This window comes from Aristolochia californica, unplaced genomic scaffold, assembly GCF_029961685.1.
Source record: "Aristolochia californica isolate CCGP_79_NKW_82.1479 unplaced genomic scaffold, dmAriCali1.0.hap1 SCAF_3, whole genome shotgun sequence".
In the NCBI taxonomy this organism is placed as follows: domain Eukaryota; kingdom Viridiplantae; phylum Streptophyta; class Magnoliopsida; order Piperales; family Aristolochiaceae; genus Aristolochia; species Aristolochia californica.
In genome coordinates this window covers 44,310,694-44,330,111 of record NW_027181992.1, presented here as the reverse complement: position 1 = coordinate 44,330,111, position 19,418 = coordinate 44,310,694, and the positions used below count along the sequence as shown (strand labels likewise).

The following is a 19,418-nucleotide window of genomic DNA, read 5'->3' as shown; positions in this document are numbered from 1 at the left end:
AAGATCTTTTACACGAAAAGAAGTATGTAAAAATTTAATGGAAGAATTGTTAGATTTACAAGAATAGAAAAATAGAAATAAAATTATTTTGCGTGGTAGGGACACAAATAACATTATTTAAGTGAGGGTGTAGAGAAAGATTTGTAGCCAGAATGAGTAATAGGGAGATACGTGTCATCACCAATGACAATGTCGTCAATGATGTTAGAAGGAGTGTAAATAAAGAGATTACTCAAGTCCGTGGTAACATGGTGAGATGCTCCACTATCCAGAAGCCAAGTAAAACCAATAGAAGAGTTGGTGGTTACAAGATGGGCTTGTGGTTGCCATGATGTCGAAGGGTGAGGTTGCCAGTGAAGAGGTTGGCAAGGAGCCTAGGGTAGTGGCAAGAACGTTTGCATCTAATGAAAGACAAGAAACTGTGGAATAGTGTGTCCGTTTTCATGACACCACTAACAACGACCAAGGTAGGGTAGAGGCTGAGATCGACCATTCGGTGTAACGGTGTTAGTGAGGCCTGAGGCTGAAACTATTGGTGGGTAGTAGTAGGACGCCCCAGGTTGTCGTTGATGACAATTACTTGACTAGCCAAAGTTAGAGCGAGAATTAGCTGGATTTGTTGAAGTTGAAAGTGGAGAGGAGTGAGCTTGATGGATACATAGTGAGAGTTCCTTGTTAATAAGTTTTTCATGCAGTTCATCAAAAGAAAATGGCGTATCACAACCATTGATAATATCGACAAGTGGTTTTTATTGACCAAAATTTTCTAACATATATACCATTTTTGGGGATGGGAAAATTTTCTCTTGACTCTTTTGATTCTTCTTACCTTAAGAAATGATTAAAAGATAGCAAATTGAGTTTGTTATTGTTCTAATAGGAAACTATAGGAAAAATAAACTAAGAAGCACTAAAGTGGTTCTTGATTACTTACCGCTTTCTTTTAACCTTATTTTTAATATTTATAAAAAAATAATTTATTTCTAGTATAAATATAAATTTCATTAGAGGGACTAGAACTTGCAAATCGCAATGGGAACTTAGGATAACTAAAATCGAATTAAAGTTGAGTAGAATTCCCCTGAAAAAAATATGATGAATTATTTTTAACAACTAGATTCTATCAACCAGTGGCTGTAGTTTAGTGGTGAGAATTCCACGTTGTGGCCGTGGAGACCTGGGCTCGAATCCCAGCAGCCACAGATCTTTGCCTTTTTTTGTCTGTCGGTTATGTTTATCTGAAAGTTATTTTTTTTATTTTTCTTTTCATGGAGGCTACTGTTTTGAACTCATGGGCATGGGCTCTTAGACGGCGAAATCAATCGCTCGTAGCTCTGAAACACTCCCCTCGCAAAACCAACCCAGATGTCGAGCCTGCAAAGATGGCGTCAAGAACCAGACAGGAGCTCTTTTCACGGAGATTTCCTACAAGCCGGACGAGGGACCGATTCGGGGGCGCACGCAGCGGGCGACTTGAGGAGGACGCAGGGACGGAAAAAAATTTCCGTCTAGAGGTTTGAGCGGGACGAAGAGAAAAATTTTCCGTTTTAGGCATGAGTTACGTGTGAGGTGAGAAGAATGGCGATCCAAAAGTTCCTTCAAGAGCTCATCAATAAATGATGCCATGTTCGTATCGGACGACTAAGATAGCCATTTCTCTCAATAAATAAAAGTTACCATGTTCATATTTTCATAGCAAACCACAGCAATGAGCCAGGGAGATATCAATTATTTCATAGTAATATCATTCTTATCTGGCAAAGCATGTTTCAATCTCTAAAGATTGCTCACAGCAAAATTTTAGTCTAATAATTGAACAGATAGCTTGAATGGTCGTCTCATTTAATGTTAACCAGAATGAAAAATGGGAAAGAGTCTCCACACAAATGGAAATGTTTAGGTCTTGTGTCTCATATACCCTTTTTCAACCTGGGAAGAAAACAACTACAGCTTTCTCCACAAAATGAAGTCCTCAGCAAGCAATGCTAGCCTATCTTCTGCAGTCCAAGTGGATGATTGGGGTAAACTTTCTTTTAACCTTCTTAATCCCCACATACTAGTAATAGTAGCCCAGAAATTTCACTTATGGTTTTTCCTGTTTCAGATGCTGAAGGTTTCGTAATCCCAAGCCTGCAAATTGATCAGATGGATGAAACAACACCAGAACAGTTAAAAAGCAATAATCATCACCGGAAGAAGGATGAAACAAGATCCGGCCTACAGAAATCTTCTCATCAAAAGGTAGGAGAACACTCTCAACACCATTTTCAGGAGATGTGGAATTATACTTTACTTCTCTTTTACCCATTTTCTTATCAGATTATGTTTCTGATCTCTAGCCTTGTGTGTGGCCAGGTAACTGAAGCCAAAGAAGAGATCTACCTAGGACCACATGGAACTCCACCTTCTCTTTTGAATCAGAGCAAGCCCAGTTGTTCTGGAAGTAAATGGAAAGAAGGGGCCAAGGCCAGCCATGCTCACACGAAGAAGAAAGTCACTCGTTACTATAAAAAATGAGGAGCCATCAAAGCTGATAGATCATAAAGTAGTGTTTACTATATCTCAATCTCTCTTCCTTCAAACCACTCTTCATTACAGACTGAAGCAGTTATTCTGATCTCCAGAGCCATCGTGCCTCTTGTTTTTACCCTTCTGCTGGATGCTTTAATGGTAATAAGGAGAACAGTACAGTTTAGTATATTTTATCAAAAGAATGTCAGCAAGAAACCTGTTTATTAGTTCTACTTGATCAGTTGGAGATGCCTAGTTTATTAAGCTATGATTTGGTAGTTATCCTATAAGAAGTATTTATCGTTTGATCAATGGGATATTTGAACACTGATATTCTATCTAGGGGAAAATGCTGGTGTTGTTCATTTGCAGCCAAAGTGCTAGGAAATGAAGAAGGTATAGTTCGTTTTAAGTCATTGAAATTTCGGAAAACATAAGAAGCTCTTAGCCTCTAGGGTCGGTTTGGAACCCAATAGAAAAGAAAAGGATAATTTGACCATTATTATTCCTAAAAATAGTTAGTGAAAAAGATAATTTGATCGTTATCTCATTTTCAGTAACTATTTTTTGGAATAATAATGGTTAAATTCTCATTTTCTTTTCTAAAGGTTCCAAACAAACCCTTAATGTTATTTTCCTTCTTTGCCTTTTGTCTAACTAGATAGAGTTTTATACTAAAAAGAGAACAATAAATTTGCTAGCTACGATTTTGTATATATGCCAGCAAATTCGTTGGCAGTGTTCTTTCTCTCTCGAGAATTTTTTTTGCTTTTACTTGCAGATGACCCTTATCACATGCATCCCTTGCCTGCGAATTCTTAATTTCGTTGGCAAGGGGTAAATAATTTTTAATGTAATTTTTATTATTTTTAAATATTTCCCTATCTAATAAAAATCATTGAAAAATAAAAATATAAAATATAAATTAACAATATATAAATATGAATAACAAACTCCAATTTTTTTATAAATTATACATTTTTTTAAAATATAAAAAAATTTATAAAGTATATAAAAATAATAAATGTTATCTCAGAGTGGCACAAATATAAATACCTTTCCCATGTCAATAGATGGCAAAGGAGATAATTAAGTGGCATTTTCATAAAAGACAACACATGGGTATAATTAAGGAAGTTGGTGTCTATCTACTTATGTCTTTTCTTTTACAAAACTTGTAGTTCTAAAGGCATTGTAGTCATTGTGAACTTCCTTCGACAACTATAAATAGAGACTCAAGGGATTAAGTAGAGCATTAAGTCTCTCCCTTTCTCTCAAACTCGCCCCTAACCTATTCTCTTCTCCCATGCTTTCTCTCTCTCCATCTCACTAGTCATCTCTCCCCTTTATCAGATTCCTTCTCTCATCCTCTCATTTCTTCTCCTCTTATTCTTCATTTCCTTTGTCTCTATCTAGGTCAAAGACCTTGTCATGGAATCCTAAATCCAACAATAAAAAACTATACACCATCAGTAGGAGGATCTAGTGGTGGCTGGCTTTGAGTTTACATCTGCTAAGAACCATTTCATCTTCATCTCTAAGATTTTCATCTTATAATCCTATTCCTCGACACGTCATCTACATTCTCTGTTGCTCTTATACACCATTAGTAGGAGGATTTAGAAGGATGCGTCATGTAAATATATTACATTAGTACATTTGAAATAGAATATACTCCAACTTATATACATACTATTTCCTCTCCAATAAACATAAAAGACTTCGACCCCCTAGTATGTCGAACATTTTGTTTGCTAACATTTTCAACATTTACTCTGGAAATAGAAATTAGATTTAAGTAAAATAAAAAATAATTGAGATTTTAAAACACAATTCTTAGAAATCTAATCACCTGGAATCTCTACCCATTGAAACACGTTTATGCACTGTCACTACCAGTCCTTGAAAGGAGTAGACAATGTCATAGGATCTTTTCGTTTTTGTAGGTCCATCTCTGAGCCAAAGCACCAAAGAATGTATGGATCTTGAAAAGGGGGTCTTTGAGGCATTAAATTATTTACACTTTTTATTTTATTTTCTTCTTTATTAATTACTTATTGCTCTATTTTTATGTCAATAGTTTCATATATTTTTGCTTTAGTTTATTTTGAAATGATTTTTTTATTTTAATAATAAACATTATTTTATATTTATATATAATAAAAAATTAAATAATAAATTTAAATGATTTTATAATACAACTAAAATTTAAATAGGGAAGGTAAATGAATAAATAAGAGAAAAACATAGTAAATAAATAAAAATTGATAAAAAAATAAAAAATAATTTATAATTAAATAAAATAATATTTAAAAATTCACATATAGATTATTTTAAAGGGAAAAAATAATATAATAAATAAATTAAAATAAGTTACTTATTTTTATCTTTGTTAAATATTATTTTATTATATTTTTATTTATTTATTTTTAATAAAATAATTAGTTATTTTCCTTGCCTACTCGTCTGCCTCTTAATGGCCAGACTTGTGGGGATGTCCGTCTACGCGGCATCTGTCTCGTTTTTCGTCTTTTTTTTTTTACAGTTTCCGAAGAGAGTCCCGACAGAAGACTTCGACAGCCTCGTTTGAATCCCGATGCCTGAAAATCGAGTCTGTGGGCTGCGGAAGTTACATTTTCAATTCTGGTTTGCGGATTAAAGACGTGGCTGGGCTCGGTTACATCAAGTATCAGATTCGACAACCTTTTAAGGGTCCCTTGCGACGATGCGGAGATTTGCCGCAGAAAGAGCGAGAAAGCTTGCTGGTTCTTTGAGTCGATCTTTTTCAAACCCATCTCCTATCGTTGTTTCTGATTCTGTCTCCTCCTTAGGCGCCTTATCTTCTGCTACCTCTTACGCTGCCATGTCTTCATATCCTATTACTCGCGACACAATAAACCCAAAGGTATAGGATGTTACCTTTCCAAATTCGGTTCCTTTTTGCTTTTTCATTTTTATTTCCTGCTTGATGTGGTTTGTTTTATGGTTTTATATTATGCTTTTTCATGAGGTGACTGTGATCTATTTTAAGTTTTTGCGTCAGAAATTTTCTGTTGTTTAGTTATTTTGGTGATTTTTTATGATGACTATGTATCACCCCTGGAAGTTCTGTGACTTGGCATACTGCGGTTTTCTAGTTATCGAAGAAAGCATCTGTCTCAAAGTTCAAACATGAAACAAAAGAAATTTGTCAAAGTAAAAACAATGAAAAAGTCGCTGCACTTGCATAGGAAAAGATGATAATATGGTTAAACTCATAAGTGAGCCATTGGAGTTCATCTTTTTGGACTTAAAAGTGGCGTTATTATCATCTTTTATCGGAGGACTATGAAGAATGTCCAATCGGCGAATCAGTTGAATGGATTCAAGTTGTAAATTTATAAATCTGGGTATTCTCAAAAAATTATTCATATTAGGCAAAATAGAATATTATCTATAAGTTAGATACCTTTCCCTTTTCTATGCTTGAAATTTACCTCTTCAAAGATTAACAAATAATGCGATAATTAACTTTCATCAGGATGACGGAATACTTGCCTTTGTTCATTGGGATGCTGTTAAGGTTTCCAAACTCCAGTATGATGACTTAAGATTTTCTTTCCTTTTCATCGTGACTTTTGGCAGAAAAAGCTTGAGCTGCACAAGTTTCCAATTATGACATATTCAGTTTCGACAAGAAGATTTTGTTTATTGATGCCTTTAATTTAACCAACCATCTTCCTTGTTGTGTTTGAAATGGTCATTGGTTGACCTAAATCTGATTAAATTGGTTCTTTTCTTCGATAGGTTTTAAAATGTGAGTATGCTGTTCGTGGGGAGATTGTTATTCGTGCTCAGGTATTATTGTCAATTAGATATGTGTAGCTTCTTGCATCTCTTCTTGTTATTTCTTGTTCATTAAACTGAACCACTGTCTTGAGTGGAGCTCTTAATGAGGATGCTGGATTGGCTCAGGGGCATGCTCTTGCAATTTCTTCTTGACAAGAGACCATCTTCCTGGAACTTCTAACAACAAACTGTGTTACCTTGTTTTCTGTCACAATGGAACAGCAAAAAGATGTGTAAAAGATGTATAAGAAAAATGTAGCTAGCTTACTTGTTGCTAAGTCAGCTAAATGTAATGACCTCTGAGCCTGTTGCATGACATCATTTCTCCTCTGAGTTTAGGTTCTGTTAGAGTTGACAGAAAGACTACTCATTGAGATCTTGAATCAGCTGAAACTAACTCTTGTAGCTACCTTGTCTAATTGCATGACATCATTTCTCCTCTGAGTTTAGGTTATGTTAGAGTTGACAGAAAGACTACTCATTGAGATCTCGAATCAGTTGAAACTAACTCTTGTAGCTCAGGATTCATATTTAGATTGTAGCTACCTTGTCTAAATGACACCATTAAGCTTATTCAAAATAAGCATGTAATCAGTGGGTTTTTTGTTCTTATAAACAAAAAGTAGGTTATTTTTATTTTCAACCCTACTCTCATCTGACTGATAGATAAAAGAACCTGATCCAATGGCATTCAAAAGGAGTGCAAGTAGCTCTGTTAGCTACATATAGGAGTCTGGACTCAAGTCCATATCAGTTTTAAGTACAGCCATTTTTAATGTAATGTCTTTATTTGAATTAAGAGGTCAAGTTAAAGAAAATGAATTAAATGACTTAAACTTCATTTTTTCGTATTTTATGTTTTTTTATCTTATGCATTTATGATCTATTTTTATTTTTTATTTATTCTTTTTCTGTTTTTAAATGATAAAGATCTGGTTATAAGAAGTAACTAATAGCTCCAAGGAAAACCTGCAACAGCAGGGGTCGGAGGAGTCATAAAGGACTCTGATGGTCAAGTAAAGCTGGCCTTGTCAGGTCCAAGTTCTAATGATTGATTCATTTGGGACTGAGATTAAAGCCACTGTGATCAAACAATTTGCTCAGAATTTCTAAGAACCAGTACTCATAGTAGGAGCTTCAGTTCTTGTTATTCATTGGCTATCAAAACATTGTCCTTCTCCTTAGAGGTTGAAGCATGTACTTGATGAAACATTAGATGTTAACAGTCCATTTCATGTCCTCTGGCAGCTCACCCCTCGTGCTGCAAATTGTATCTTAGATTAATCAGCAAGTCTTCAAAATCAAATTTATGCATTCGAATGTGTGCATATATGTAATTTGACAATCTGGACGAAGCATCACAGACCATCCATGTTATGATGAATCATGTAATAACCGTGCTTTTATTTTGCAGCACCTGCAACAAGAATTGCAGGAGAAGCCAGGATCTCATCCATTTGATGAGGTTTGTTTTCTTCTCTACACATTAATAATTTACTATCGTTTTACAAGAAATAATTATAAATCAAGAACCTACTTGTGTCTATTATTTTTGTTCCTCTTAACTATGAATTTAATTGATGGTACATTTTCTTTCCCTTCTATTAATTTCGTTCGATAACCCCCTTTTTATGGAGTTTTGTCTTAAAATGGATACTTTTCATTATAATTGATTGTAGACCTGCCAAAGTATGTATGTGATGGACTTGTCGTCTCAACACTTAAAAGTTGTTTAAATTCTCTTATATATGAAGGGTATGTTCATTTTCAAATATATGAAGGGTATGTTGGTTTTTGTGTATTAAATCACTTAAGTTAATGATTAAGAGATCACGTGATGATTTTTCCCCTTAATCAAGATCTCCCACAAAAATGGGATGGACCTTCTCCACTTCTTTCTTCCCTCTTCTTTTTCCTTAATTCACATCATTACTTGCTGATTTAAGATTTCACACGGCCAAAATTCTTTGCTCCTTTTGTTAATTAGTGCCTAATGAACATTTTTCATGTTCTCATTTTAAAACATGTCCAATTGCTATGGTCTTTGTGTGACCTATCTGAAGCTAGCCTTCTCTTTTTCAGATTCTTTACTGCAATATTGGAAATCCTCAGTCTCTTGGCCAACAGCCTATTACCTTCTTCCGAGAGGTTGGTTTCATTCTGATAGGGGTCAACTTGCATGCCCAGATCTCAGTTATCCTGAATTTGTTCTATTTTCTTTACAGGTTCTTGCATTATGTGATCATCCATCAATCCTGGACAGAGATGAGACCCATGCCTTATTTAGGTAGTTGGCACTATTACAAATGACTACTTTGTCCATGTCAGTAGCAGATGCAGCTTTTTCTGCAAAACTGGAAATTTCATTTCGTTTTTTGTTTGAATTATCAGAATTGTCAGAAGTTGAGTCTCTTGAGAGCTCCTTGTGGGCAATTCCTTACCTTTAGAATAATCAACTTCATGTGCTTAATCATGTATTTCTTTCATGTATATGTTTCTACTATATTCTTTCAGTTCTTTGATTTTTGTTCTTAGCATGATTTGTTTCTTACAGTTCTGGAAAAAATGAGATTATTTTGGAGCATGCTGCAGTTTTTGTTTTTAGCCGTTTTGTGTTGACTAAATATCAGCGACAGTTTTCATGAGAGCAAATTTGAGAACTTCATCTTGGTTATTTTGGTTCCATCATTCAAGCATACTGTTTGTTGTAGTGCTGATTCAATAGGAAGAGCTTGGCAGATCCTGGACCAAATTCCTGGCCGAGCCACTGGTGCTTACAGTCATAGTCAGGTAGTATCTTTTTTTTTCTTCTCTTGCATGTTGTTTAATACTTCTTGTAATCATAGTTTTTTCCTTACAAATTGTTCCTATCTCACGTTCCTCATATCAGGGCATCAAAGGTTTACGCGAGACAATTGCAGCTGGAATTGCTGCTCGTGATGGTTTTCCTGCTAATGCTGATGATATTTTTTTAACAGATGGTGCAAGTCCTGCGGTAACATTTTGAGTTACATGCACATATATATGCTCCCGTGTTTAATTGAAGAATGTAACTGTCTCAAATTTGTGGTGCTTAGGTTCATATGATGATGCAATTGTTGCTAAGATCTGAGAAAGATGGCATTCTTTGCCCAATTCCGCAGTATCCTCTTTACTCTGCATCAATTGCCCTTCATGGAGGAACTCTGGTATGTATTTTTTTTTTTTTTTTTGAACAATACTTTTGTAAGTTTTTTAGTGCTTCACTTAATTTTTTTGTTCAAGTACAGTTATTAAAAAGTTGGTGTCTATGATTCTCAGGTTCCTTACTACCTTGACGAATCAACAGGTTGGGGATTGTTGCTTTCAGAGGTTAAGAAACAACTGGAAGATGCTCGATCAAAGGGAATATCTGTTAGAGCACTTGTAGTGATAAATCCTGGCAATCCAACTGGGCAGGTTGGTAGTAACCAGCTTTTTTGTGTGTTAGATTTTCAAGATTATGAAATAATTTTTATAATAAACTCATAATCTCTTGAAAGACTATCCATCCAGTAATACATAGGCTTAGCAAGAGTGCCTTGAATTTAAGTTTACTAGGATAATATTCTAGTACTTCTCTCTGTGGAACTCACTTTTTTGGGAGACATTATACTCATGTCTAGCTAAATGTTTATTAGCCTGGAAAGTATCTTTTGCAGGTGTTTTATTTGTTTGCCTCATATGTGCAGGTTCTTGCTGAGGACAACCAGCGGGAAATTGTGGAATTTTGTAAGAATGAGGGTCTTGTTCTCCTTGCTGATGAGGTAAGCTTGTCTGCATCTAGTCTTGGTCTCAACTTTATTTTTGTCTTTGATTGTATTTCTCCTGTCATCAACCTCCAAAACTGAAGTGGATGTTGAAACACAAAAAGCCTTTTGGTGCAAATTACATGTCAACCCTCCCCCCGGTATAATTGGTTTATGTCAAAATGCCAACCAAAAGGCTTCTGGTAGTTTTTCCATAATTAGGCTTTTTGAATGAGTTGGTTCGTATAAGTCATGGGAGTTCCAGCTGACTTGAATTCAAACTCATCTGCCCCAGTTGGGTTTTTTAAAAATACTCCTTTTCAGCTCCAGAACATTAAGACCTTTATAAGTAGCTCCTGAGGCTCTAAATTACATTACATTTCTTCGAACTGAGAGGAGCTGCTGCCACGAGTCCTTTTTTTCATACTCGGGCTTTTTTAATGAATTGGTTCGTGTCAAAATGGCAACCAAATGGCTTCTGGTAGTTTTTTCATACTCAAGCTTTTTGAATGCGTTGGTTCATTTAAGGCATGGGAGTTCCAGCTGACTTGAATTCAAACTCATCTGCCCCAGTTGGGTTTGTGAAAATATATCTTTTCAACTGCAAAAAATTAAGACCTTTATAAGTAGCTGCTCTAAATTACATTACGTTTCTTCAAACTGAGAGGAGCAGTTGCCACTTGTTGGCTTTGCAGAGGCTGCAAAAAAAGAAATAAAAATTTCTTGGATCCTTACAGGTTTACCAAGAAAACATATATGTAGATAACAAAAAGTTCAACTCATTCAAGAAAATCTCAAGATCCATGGGATACAGCGACAAAGATATTGCTTTGGTATCATACCAGTCAGTTTCTAAAGGTATGCGGAAGATTCTTCTTGGGTTACTAATTTCATTTCTCACTAGACTGATAAACACGATCTGATCTCTCCTCTGACAATCAGGATATTATGGAGAATGCGGAAAAAGAGGAGGCTACATGGAAGTTACTGGCTTCAGTCCTGATGTTAAAGAACAAATTTATAAAGTAGCATCAGTGAACCTATGTTCCAATATCTCAGGTCAAATTCTAGCAAGTCTGGTCATGAGTCCACCCAAGGTAATACTTCACTAGAAACTCTTTACAGTTGAACATGCATAATTATTATATTTTGTTTACTTCCTTGCTTTTCCTGGTAAACCTGAAGAACAATTTAAATTGCATGCAGGTAGGGGATGAATCGTTTGATTCCTATTGTGCTGAGAGAGATGGGATTTTGTCATCTCTTGCAAGGCGTGCAAAGGTCAGTTGGGCAGAAATTATTAATTGTCTTATGTCAAAAGAATGTCTAATGGCTCACTCTTACATCTTGGATTGACAGATTCTAGAAGATGCATTGAACAACCTGGAAGGTGTTACGTGTAACAAAGCTGAGGGAGCCATGTATCTCTTTCCACGCATCCACTTGCCCAAGAAGGCCATTGAAGCTGCTCGAGCAGCAAAAGTGGCCCCAGATGCATTTTATGCATTTCGCCTCCTTGATGCCACAGGGATTGTAGTTGTTCCTGGTTCTGGTTTTGGACAGGTGAGGCTCTGGTTTTGTCTCTCCTTAGATTTTCTGGTTTTTGCGATCCTTGTCTAAATTGTCCTGTTTATGTCTAATGGCACAGGTACCCGGGACCTGGCATTTTAGGTGCACAATCTTGCCGCAGGAGGATAAGATTCCAGCCATTGTCTCCCGTTTAAGAGATTTTCATGAAGCTTTCATGGCCGAGTTCCGTGATTAAGAGAAAATGCTTACAAATAATACAAACGGGAACTCGCAAAATAAATTTGTTTCTACTCTGATGGAAGATTTCATCTCTCAGCCGAGACTTTGAGATAACTATTCATCTATTGCTAAGGCATGACCTAAGATTACTCATCAACCAGACTTTAATGTTATAACTAGTTATCAGCATGATAGCATTCATCAAAAAGTGCTTGGGGTAGATTGCATACGTTGTCAATCAGATTTATGAATTTAAATCCTCACAAAGTGAAAGAAGAAAATGTCTCAGCTCCTAGTGCTTGTATGTAAAAATTTCCGCCTTTTTCTCGTTCTAATCATAGGCGACTAATGACAGCCTCTACTTCAGCAGGAGAATAGAGATGGTACGTTGGAGCGACCTTCGCAATATCGACATTATTTGGTGTCACCTGGTCATATTGATGAAACGGAATGGATGAGAATTATTTTTTGACTGAGGAGAAACTGTTGAATGCAGAATTGTTTCAGAAAGTAACAAAAAACCCACTTTCATAGGTTATTCCTGTGTTGAAAGGCCATGAGCCAAAACTAGCACTATACCTTTTCCTCCATGACTTGCTTCAGGATGGACAGGGCTATAGTTTCAGCTTCTTGGAGAGTAAGGTCCTGAAAAACACAGTTTTCTTTCATTAAAGTAACCATACCAAAATTTATCCCACCTTTGACTTCTTTACTCAAGAGTTTTTCCTAACCTTCACCGATTCATACAAGAAATCAATGGAACTATTCAACATCTACTGTAATGACAATCATGATTCTTTGTTTTGATCTTGAAAAAAAATCATGGCATAGTCACCTTATTATATTGCTCCTGCAAAGAGGTGTCAGCACCTTCTGAACCTGAACCTATCGCCTTTGCATTGCATTGCCAGAATGTCCCAGATGGATCTGTGTGGTATCTGACGAGAACACAAATTTCTTTTTAAAGATAAGAACCTTAAGGAGCATCACATAATGAAATACTACAACATGCAACTTCTAGTAGAGTACCCAAATCTCATCAAACCCTAGCTTCCAATCTACAAGGCTAGCAAACAAAATCATTTGGCTCCCACAAATTTAAAAAATATTTTAAGGTCACATCCTTCCCTTCTCGAGTCACCCATAAATCAAACTATTTGTAGATTAAAGCTAACTCTTTTCCAATCTTAATCTATGAAAAGCAATGCATGTTAATGTATGATATCACCAAATACTAAAAAGTGAAGAGAATCGGAGAGACTTACAAGCTAGGGCCATTTTCATCATGGCCAGCAATTAGGAGAGACACCCCAAAAGGTCGAGACTGTGATATCAAGAAGTTCAACCATCAAAAAATCGAAACAGTATCTTACTTATGCTTTGAAATACAAACCAAGCATACTTGGACAACTGGCCCCTGCTAAATTATGCCAATGAAATGGTCCCAAAAGGTCTCAGAACAGAAAGATAAACAAATGAACATGGTCGACAGGAAGCATACAAACTACTTGTGCCTTCACATTTAAAATTTCTTACTTGGATAATGTTTCAACCTATGATTGGTCCTCACCACAGAAATAAAAACTTTGGCTGCATACTATGGTCTTTGTCATTTATTTTTCACTTAACCCAAGAATACTCCTTTCTAATTTTCATCCTCTAACATAATGTCCACATAATAAGATGTCCATACACCATACAAATAAAATGTTTTACAGGCAGGTATAAGAAGAGTTAGCAATGCTCGGTCAAAATGCTTCTCCAAAATTTCAACTTTTGTCTACCCACTTTTGGTGCTATGGACAATGGATACAGGCATGTATGAAGTATTTAATGATCTAGCAAAAATGGTTCTCCAATATTTCAATTTTTGTGTACCCACTTGTCAGTGCTATGGACAATAATCTGATTTGCTTAAACAGTTTCAGAACCAACTTCTCGGCCTCACAAGGTAGTAAAGAATAGTTCTGACATCCATTTATTGCTATTCATAAATAGGCTACACATTCGTACAAAGAAATTGTTGTAGAGATCAGAATTTTCACCAGAGGCATTCACACAAAGGCATGCTTTTTTAAACATCTATTTTTACCACTTAAGATGGAAAAATATGAAATGATAAAGAATGAGTTAAAAAATTATAAAGAACATAAGCAATAAATGTGTTGATTATGCAATAGGCTTAAAAAAACAAGAAGCAAAAAAAACCATTGATTCTTCGTCGCCTTCACCAAATCGAAGAGCAAGATCACATAATGCCTGTGTGGTAGACTCAACACTCATTGGTTCACCATATGAGAACCTGTGATTCTGAAATAAGAACAAAAAAAGAAAGGGCAGATATAAGATACTAACTGCTCAATAAAGTGTATATCTACCACAATCCATGAGTTATGTACCTACCAACAAGTCAAGAAGAAAATGAAAGATACCTGGGTTTCAACGCGTGCATGCTCAACCAAGGTCCGAGCATCAGCAATAAGGCCACTCATTGCACATCCTATATGGTCATCTATCTCCATAATTTTTTCAACGCTGCTAGGTTCCTGAAGAAAAGAAAAAAAAAACAAACGGAAACAAAAGAAGACTGAAACAAATGAAAAAGTGACTAAATGACCTACTTAAGAACTGTTAAAAGCATTTCAAAAACTAATGATGGAAAACGCAATAATAGTCTTACGATCATATCGATACCAACATGCACCCCCATGCATTCACATAAGGACAAGAATGGGCATCTTATAATCTCATCTATTTCAATTATTTTCTTTCCCATTCTTGTTCATCAATTTTTCTTTTGAGTCCATTAAAACATTACTACTTATGACTAATTTTTATTGTAACCTAAAAAAGAAGCTAATTCTATGATCGAATAAGGCCTGTAACATGCCCAAAGACCTCACTGCAGTATGATGTGAGACCATTGAACCAAAACAACAAAGTTACAGATGTGGATGAGAAAGAGGGCATTCAAAACATCGGTAATCCCAACAGTATATGTACATGATGTTGAATCCTATCATGCAATAACTGACAAAAATTCAAACAAACAAGTACACATGTCTTATAAAATTCGGAAATAAGTGTAGGTTCTCAATTTTGAGCTTTAAGATAGATAATAAGCAACAGCTTGCAACATCATTCCATAATGAAAACAATAATGCTACACAGTCCAAAGTTAACAATAGCTTTAATACCACATTAAAGTTGGTCCAATTCTATCCAAAATAACTAGCCAAAGTTGGGAACCTATTTTTGGTTACTGATAACTACATAGAAAGCCAGATGAGATTATTCTCATTTACACTCCCCATCACATCCAAGCCTACTCGAATGGACAATAGGTCTGGAATTTTCAACATCATAAATGGGAATAAACTAAACAAGGCACAAATTGGGCCCAATAAGGCAGATATCCAACTTTTATACCATGTTAAAGTTGGGTCCAAGACTATCCCAAAATGACAAACCAAAGTTTGGAGGTCATTGCCCAACTATTAACCACATGACTCTTCCTAATAGTAACCCACGTGGGTTCAATCCAAGTAAGGGGCTTATATACTCTACTACAAGCATGTCATAACACATTTTCACAACAACTAGTCCCACCAAAGCTTTATAAAAACCCAAGAGGGTATGACTGAACTTGAAAAAAATTTAATAGTTCACATCAGAGCATGAGTTATATTGATCTTTTAGGATCCATAAAAGTAGGACAAAGCCCTTTATAGTAGCCACCCAACTACATCAACTTTCAGAAAAAAGATTTTGAAATAATAAACTTTAATTTTTATACTATAATTTTAATAGTCACTATCCACACGGAAAGCTAATGACGTTTGCCTATCACTAAACCAGTAATAAGCATCCCAGCATCAACTTTTGACATAACATGATTCCAAGTATTGAGTGCACATCCCATAAGGGAGACTGAATATGCTGTTACAACTAACACCATGTTACACCATTTACAAGGGGACATGTCCCAGAAGCGATATGCATCCCTTCATGTTGGTATAATATGCTGTCACAGGAACAGGAAATCCCAATCTGTCATAAAGAGTCAAAAGTTGACAATCTCCTTGTAATTGGTGTAAAATAGTGTCATGGGCACAGAAAGCTCAACCTGTCAATAGGCAAGACAAATGGTCCAACAGACTCAGAAGCAATTAGTGGCATTAAGCTGAAAAACAGGAATAAAAAGAAGGCATTATCTTCCAATAAAATATCTTCAAAAATTCTCCAGTGCACTGGGATTTATTATTTTTTCAAATCCAAGCATAGAACTCCTTGGGGCATCTGTTAACAGCTCAATCAATTACTTCATTTATGTGGATAGATACTGTATCTAGTCTAAATCAAACCCATAAACTTTATTAATTTATACAATATAATATTGTATACATATAATAATAGTTAGTGTGGTAGAAAGAACTATATGAAGCTTTCTACCACACCATCTATTACACTGTTGATTCCATGTTGCAAAAGATAAATCGGTGCTAATGACCAGCTTTCCATTAGAATTTCACTTCACCATCAAAATTGTGGTCAAAGTCTGTCCTTGCAAGAAACTGAGAAGTTTGAACAGCATCTCCCAAGAGCAAATATACACTTCAGAGGAAACGTGCAGTTGACTTTCTTTCAAACAAAACCATAAAATAACATAACTACCAAGACATTGAAATATTTATAACATTGAGAAAATTAAGTGATAATTTTTTGCACAATCAAGGAGAGAGACCAGAGTCATAATCTCCAGGTTTTAAGTGCTTCAGTAGTCATCTGTATAGGGGACAGAGGACTCGGTGAAGTATGCTTATCAAGCTTCTAATTAAGCAGGTTGCCTTTCACAAATATTTCAAGAATTGAAATATTTATTTTGTATTCTGGAGAAGAAAAGCAAAGCAGATAACTGAAGTAAATCAGTGCACTTTCTTCTAGTAGGCAAAAAAATTAGGTTAACTTCAGGTTTCAAATAATGAGAGAGAGTAATAGCTAAACACATACATATATGTATGTGTGTTTAGCTATAACTCTCTCTCATTATTTGAAACCTGAAGTTAATCTAATTTTTTTTGCCTACTACATACATACATACATACATACATACACACACACACACACACACACACACATAAAGAGAGAATTCCTCGTTGATTGAACAATCTACAACATTTTCTTTTCAAACCGCACAGGTCTGGTTGGGATCGGGTTTCCTCAAACCCAAACCTAACCCCAAAACCCGACCTAACCCAATCTATCCATGCCTCATCCCTATAAACCCACCGCATCCGCGACCCATCCCTACCCCGTTTTATTTCCCCTGTCTCATCCCCACAGGTCAGGTTTGGGGAAACCCGTCCCCGACCTGAAACCCAACAGGTTTTTTCCCCACCTTGACCCCAACTTGCAAGGTGAAACCAAAAACCCGAACTTGGGTTTTTTTGGATCAGGTTCCCCATGAAACCCAACATGATGGCCACCCCTAGTCTCCCCTTACCATTTCCCATCCATTCCCAATATTGATGGTTTTTTTGAATTTTTTTTTTAAAAGTCAAATTTTAACACCAAATATTTTTTTGTTCAACTAAAGAGATAAATAAAAATTAATTTCATAGAATACATTCCTAACCATAGATGCCAACAAGATTATGGAGAAGCCCACAAATATAAGACATGCTATGAACAACCCAATGTACATTAAGTACATGATGAACATATTTTGACAAATTACCAAATGGCCATAACATATTTGCTATTTGATAGTATAATTTGTCATCAGTTCAGTTGATAACAAAGATGGAAGTCCATACAAAGTAAAAGTTGACAGCAAAAAGACATGCATATGTAGCAGAGCTCCCTCATACCAAAAAGTAGCACACAGATAGCAAAGAAGGCATGTAAAAAGGCCTAATCCTAGATTAGAACTAGCGCGGACTGGGATTATCTTTCAACATTTAACAAATGAATGCTTCTATTAATACGCACTCATACAGAGAGACAACGAAAACAGACAGGCATCTTAAATGAAGATGTCCCTAAGCTGTAGCATAGCTTTGTTGCACCATGATCTTTTTATCCAGATTTATATACGAAAACTGTAATCTATATCAGTCTTGGTCAAGTTATAAATGATATTAGGGACCCAACAAAGTAGCTGACAACTTCACTAATACCAAGACCAAGAAATCTAATACTACAAAAAAAAAAAAAAAAACACCAATAGAGTTGCTTGTTCTTTTGCATCGCTAAACTAACTTAACATACTGGTTAAACATCATACAATCACTAAAATAACTTCACATTACTGGTTATACATAACAATTAAATTAAAAATTCCATGCACTTAATCTTAATTGCGTTGCAACTTTTCCTTATTATAATCAGCAAGTGAAATGACAAAAACTCCAGCTGGTAGCTAAAGCCTACCATTGTCGACTATGAATTTTTATTCCCTGAATATGATCAACTTCCATCACAAAAATTAACCTTGATTAAAAATCAAAATCCCAGAAAACTATGAGCTTTAGCATGTCATTGATGGCATGAACAAAGAAAAGCTCATTAGTATAATTAGCATATGGTCTAGTTGTGTAACTATGGCTTTATTGTAAAATAAAATTAAACACAAAAAAACACAGACCAGTAGAGGTGAAGTGATACGCTTTTCAACAGCAAGGACAACACCCTCTGTCGTCTTCAAACCGATTGCAGTCGAACCCAACTGCAATAATATCAAATCTCCTTATCAAACGTAACAAATGCACAGTAAACTGCCCGACGCTAACTTAGTGAAAGGACAATAGTAATCAACCTTGATCGCCTCGATAGCATACTCGACTTGAAAAAGTCGACCTTCGGGAGAAAAAGTGTTGACACCTCGATCATACTCAGTCCTTCAAAACAGAGAGAGAAAAAGGATTATTATAAAGGCTGAAATGAACCCTAGATTGAAAGGAAATGCTCTCACCTTGTCAGAAACATCCTGAAATTGTTTGAAACCTGAATAACTTAGTAGACACCAGAATCAACTGAAATGGAAAAAACTAGTTAAAAATTTAGTAAATCCTACACGGTGGAGAGGAATTCTCGAAGGGATAAACAAAATATTCAGATCTGACGAAGAAAATGTGCACGAAGAAACAAATAAAAATTGCTATTATACCCACTCCCCTTTCTCTTCCTCCTCTTACCTGGATTGCGGACGAAGCAATCCCCCTTAAGAACAAAGAAACTGGTCTTCCGAGGTTTGGAGAGAGACTGATCTAAACTGGACACGACTGGAGACTAATGATATTCGTAAATACAAGACCCAATCCAGTGGCCGATAATGGGCTTGAACGGAGTTTAGTCGACTAAAAAGCCCACTCCTTGATGGAATTTGTAATGGGTATAAAACTAACTTGTATATTGTAATTAAATAAATTTACATAAAAAAATTAAATTATATAATATATTTAATTAATTGATTAAAATTAATAATTATTAAAATAATAATAAGAGGGAATATTGAGGAATTAGTGGAGTTTTTTTTTTTTTTTTCATTTTTCCCGTGTTTTC

General features: G+C 35.6%; 3 protein-coding genes and 1 non-coding gene across 5 annotated transcripts; 3 read left to right on the top strand and 1 right to left on the bottom strand.

Annotated features, from left to right (window-relative positions):
• The first annotated feature begins 1,130 nt into the window (after positions 1-1,130).
• On the top strand, positions 1,131-1,202 carry TRNAH-GUG (transfer RNA histidin (anticodon GUG)). The gene has a single exon. It is a non-coding gene; the product is annotated as a tRNA-His (tRNA).
• Positions 1,203-1,963: 761 nt separating this feature from the next.
• LOC137958414 (uncharacterized) lies at positions 1,964-2,739 on the top strand. Its single transcript, XM_068805415.1, has 3 exons — positions 1,964-2,021; positions 2,105-2,241; positions 2,356-2,739. Exons 1-3 carry the CDS (start codon positions 1,964-1,966, stop codon positions 2,515-2,517), a joined length of 357 nt encoding a protein of 118 aa, XP_068661516.1. The 3' UTR covers positions 2,518-2,739.
• Positions 2,740-5,078: 2,339 nt separating this feature from the next.
• LOC137958426 (alanine aminotransferase 2-like) lies at positions 5,079-12,136 on the top strand. Its single transcript, XM_068805434.1, has 15 exons — positions 5,079-5,416; positions 6,298-6,348; positions 7,754-7,804; positions 8,422-8,487; positions 8,565-8,626; positions 9,051-9,129; positions 9,230-9,334; positions 9,417-9,527; positions 9,640-9,777; positions 10,050-10,124; positions 10,844-10,964; positions 11,049-11,203; positions 11,313-11,387; positions 11,466-11,669; positions 11,755-12,136. Exons 1-15 carry the CDS (start codon positions 5,237-5,239, stop codon positions 11,869-11,871), a joined length of 1,590 nt encoding a protein of 529 aa, XP_068661535.1. The 5' UTR covers positions 5,079-5,236; the 3' UTR covers positions 11,872-12,136.
• LOC137958427 (proteasome subunit alpha type-5) lies at positions 12,053-19,146 on the bottom strand. 2 transcript variants are annotated; one of them, XM_068805435.1, is made up of 10 exons: positions 19,052-19,146; positions 18,829-18,889; positions 18,673-18,754; positions 18,502-18,582; positions 14,288-14,401; positions 14,064-14,165; positions 13,121-13,179; positions 12,691-12,793; positions 12,435-12,500; positions 12,053-12,283 (listed from the first exon to the last, which is right to left on the bottom strand). In XM_068805435.1, the coding sequence occupies exons 2-10, from the start codon at positions 18,840-18,842 to the stop codon at positions 12,191-12,193; spliced, it is 714 nt and encodes a 237-aa protein (XP_068661536.1). In that variant the 5' UTR covers positions 18,843-18,889; positions 19,052-19,146; the 3' UTR covers positions 12,053-12,190. The 2 variants fall into 2 exon arrangements, with proteins under 2 accessions (XP_068661536.1, XP_068661537.1); XM_068805436.1 differs by lacking the exon at positions 19,052-19,146 and adding an exon at positions 19,024-19,045.
• Positions 19,147-19,418: the final 272 nt, after the last annotated feature.

Excerpts from the sequence above, each read along its gene's own strand:
- LOC137958414 (XM_068805415.1), top strand. The coding sequence starts at position 1,964 with ATGAAGTCCTCAGCAAGCAATGCTAGCCTATCTTCTGCAGTCCAAGTG. Across the intron at positions 2,022-2,104 it reads AGTCCAAGTGGATGATTGGG|ATGCTGAAGGTTTCGTAATC; the intron begins GTAAACTTTCTT and ends TTCCTGTTTCAG. Across the intron at positions 2,242-2,355 it reads AGAAATCTTCTCATCAAAAG|GTAACTGAAGCCAAAGAAGA; the intron begins GTAGGAGAACAC and ends GTGTGTGGCCAG.
- LOC137958426 (XM_068805434.1), top strand. The coding sequence starts at position 5,237 with ATGCGGAGATTTGCCGCAGAAAGAGCGAGAAAGCTTGCTGGTTCTTTG. Across the intron at positions 8,627-9,050 it reads GAGACCCATGCCTTATTTAG|TGCTGATTCAATAGGAAGAG; the intron begins GTAGTTGGCACT and ends TGTTTGTTGTAG. Across the intron at positions 10,125-10,843 it reads TTGTTCTCCTTGCTGATGAG|GTTTACCAAGAAAACATATA; the intron begins GTAAGCTTGTCT and ends GGATCCTTACAG.
- LOC137958427 (XM_068805435.1), bottom strand. Across the intron at positions 12,794-13,120 it reads GATGAAAATGGCCCTAGCTT|ATACCACACAGATCCATCTG; the intron begins GTAAGTCTCTCC and ends TGTTCTCGTCAG. Across the intron at positions 12,284-12,434 it reads AGCAAGTCATGGAGGAAAAG|GTGACACCAAATAATGTCGA; the intron begins GTATAGTGCTAG and ends CAATATGACCAG.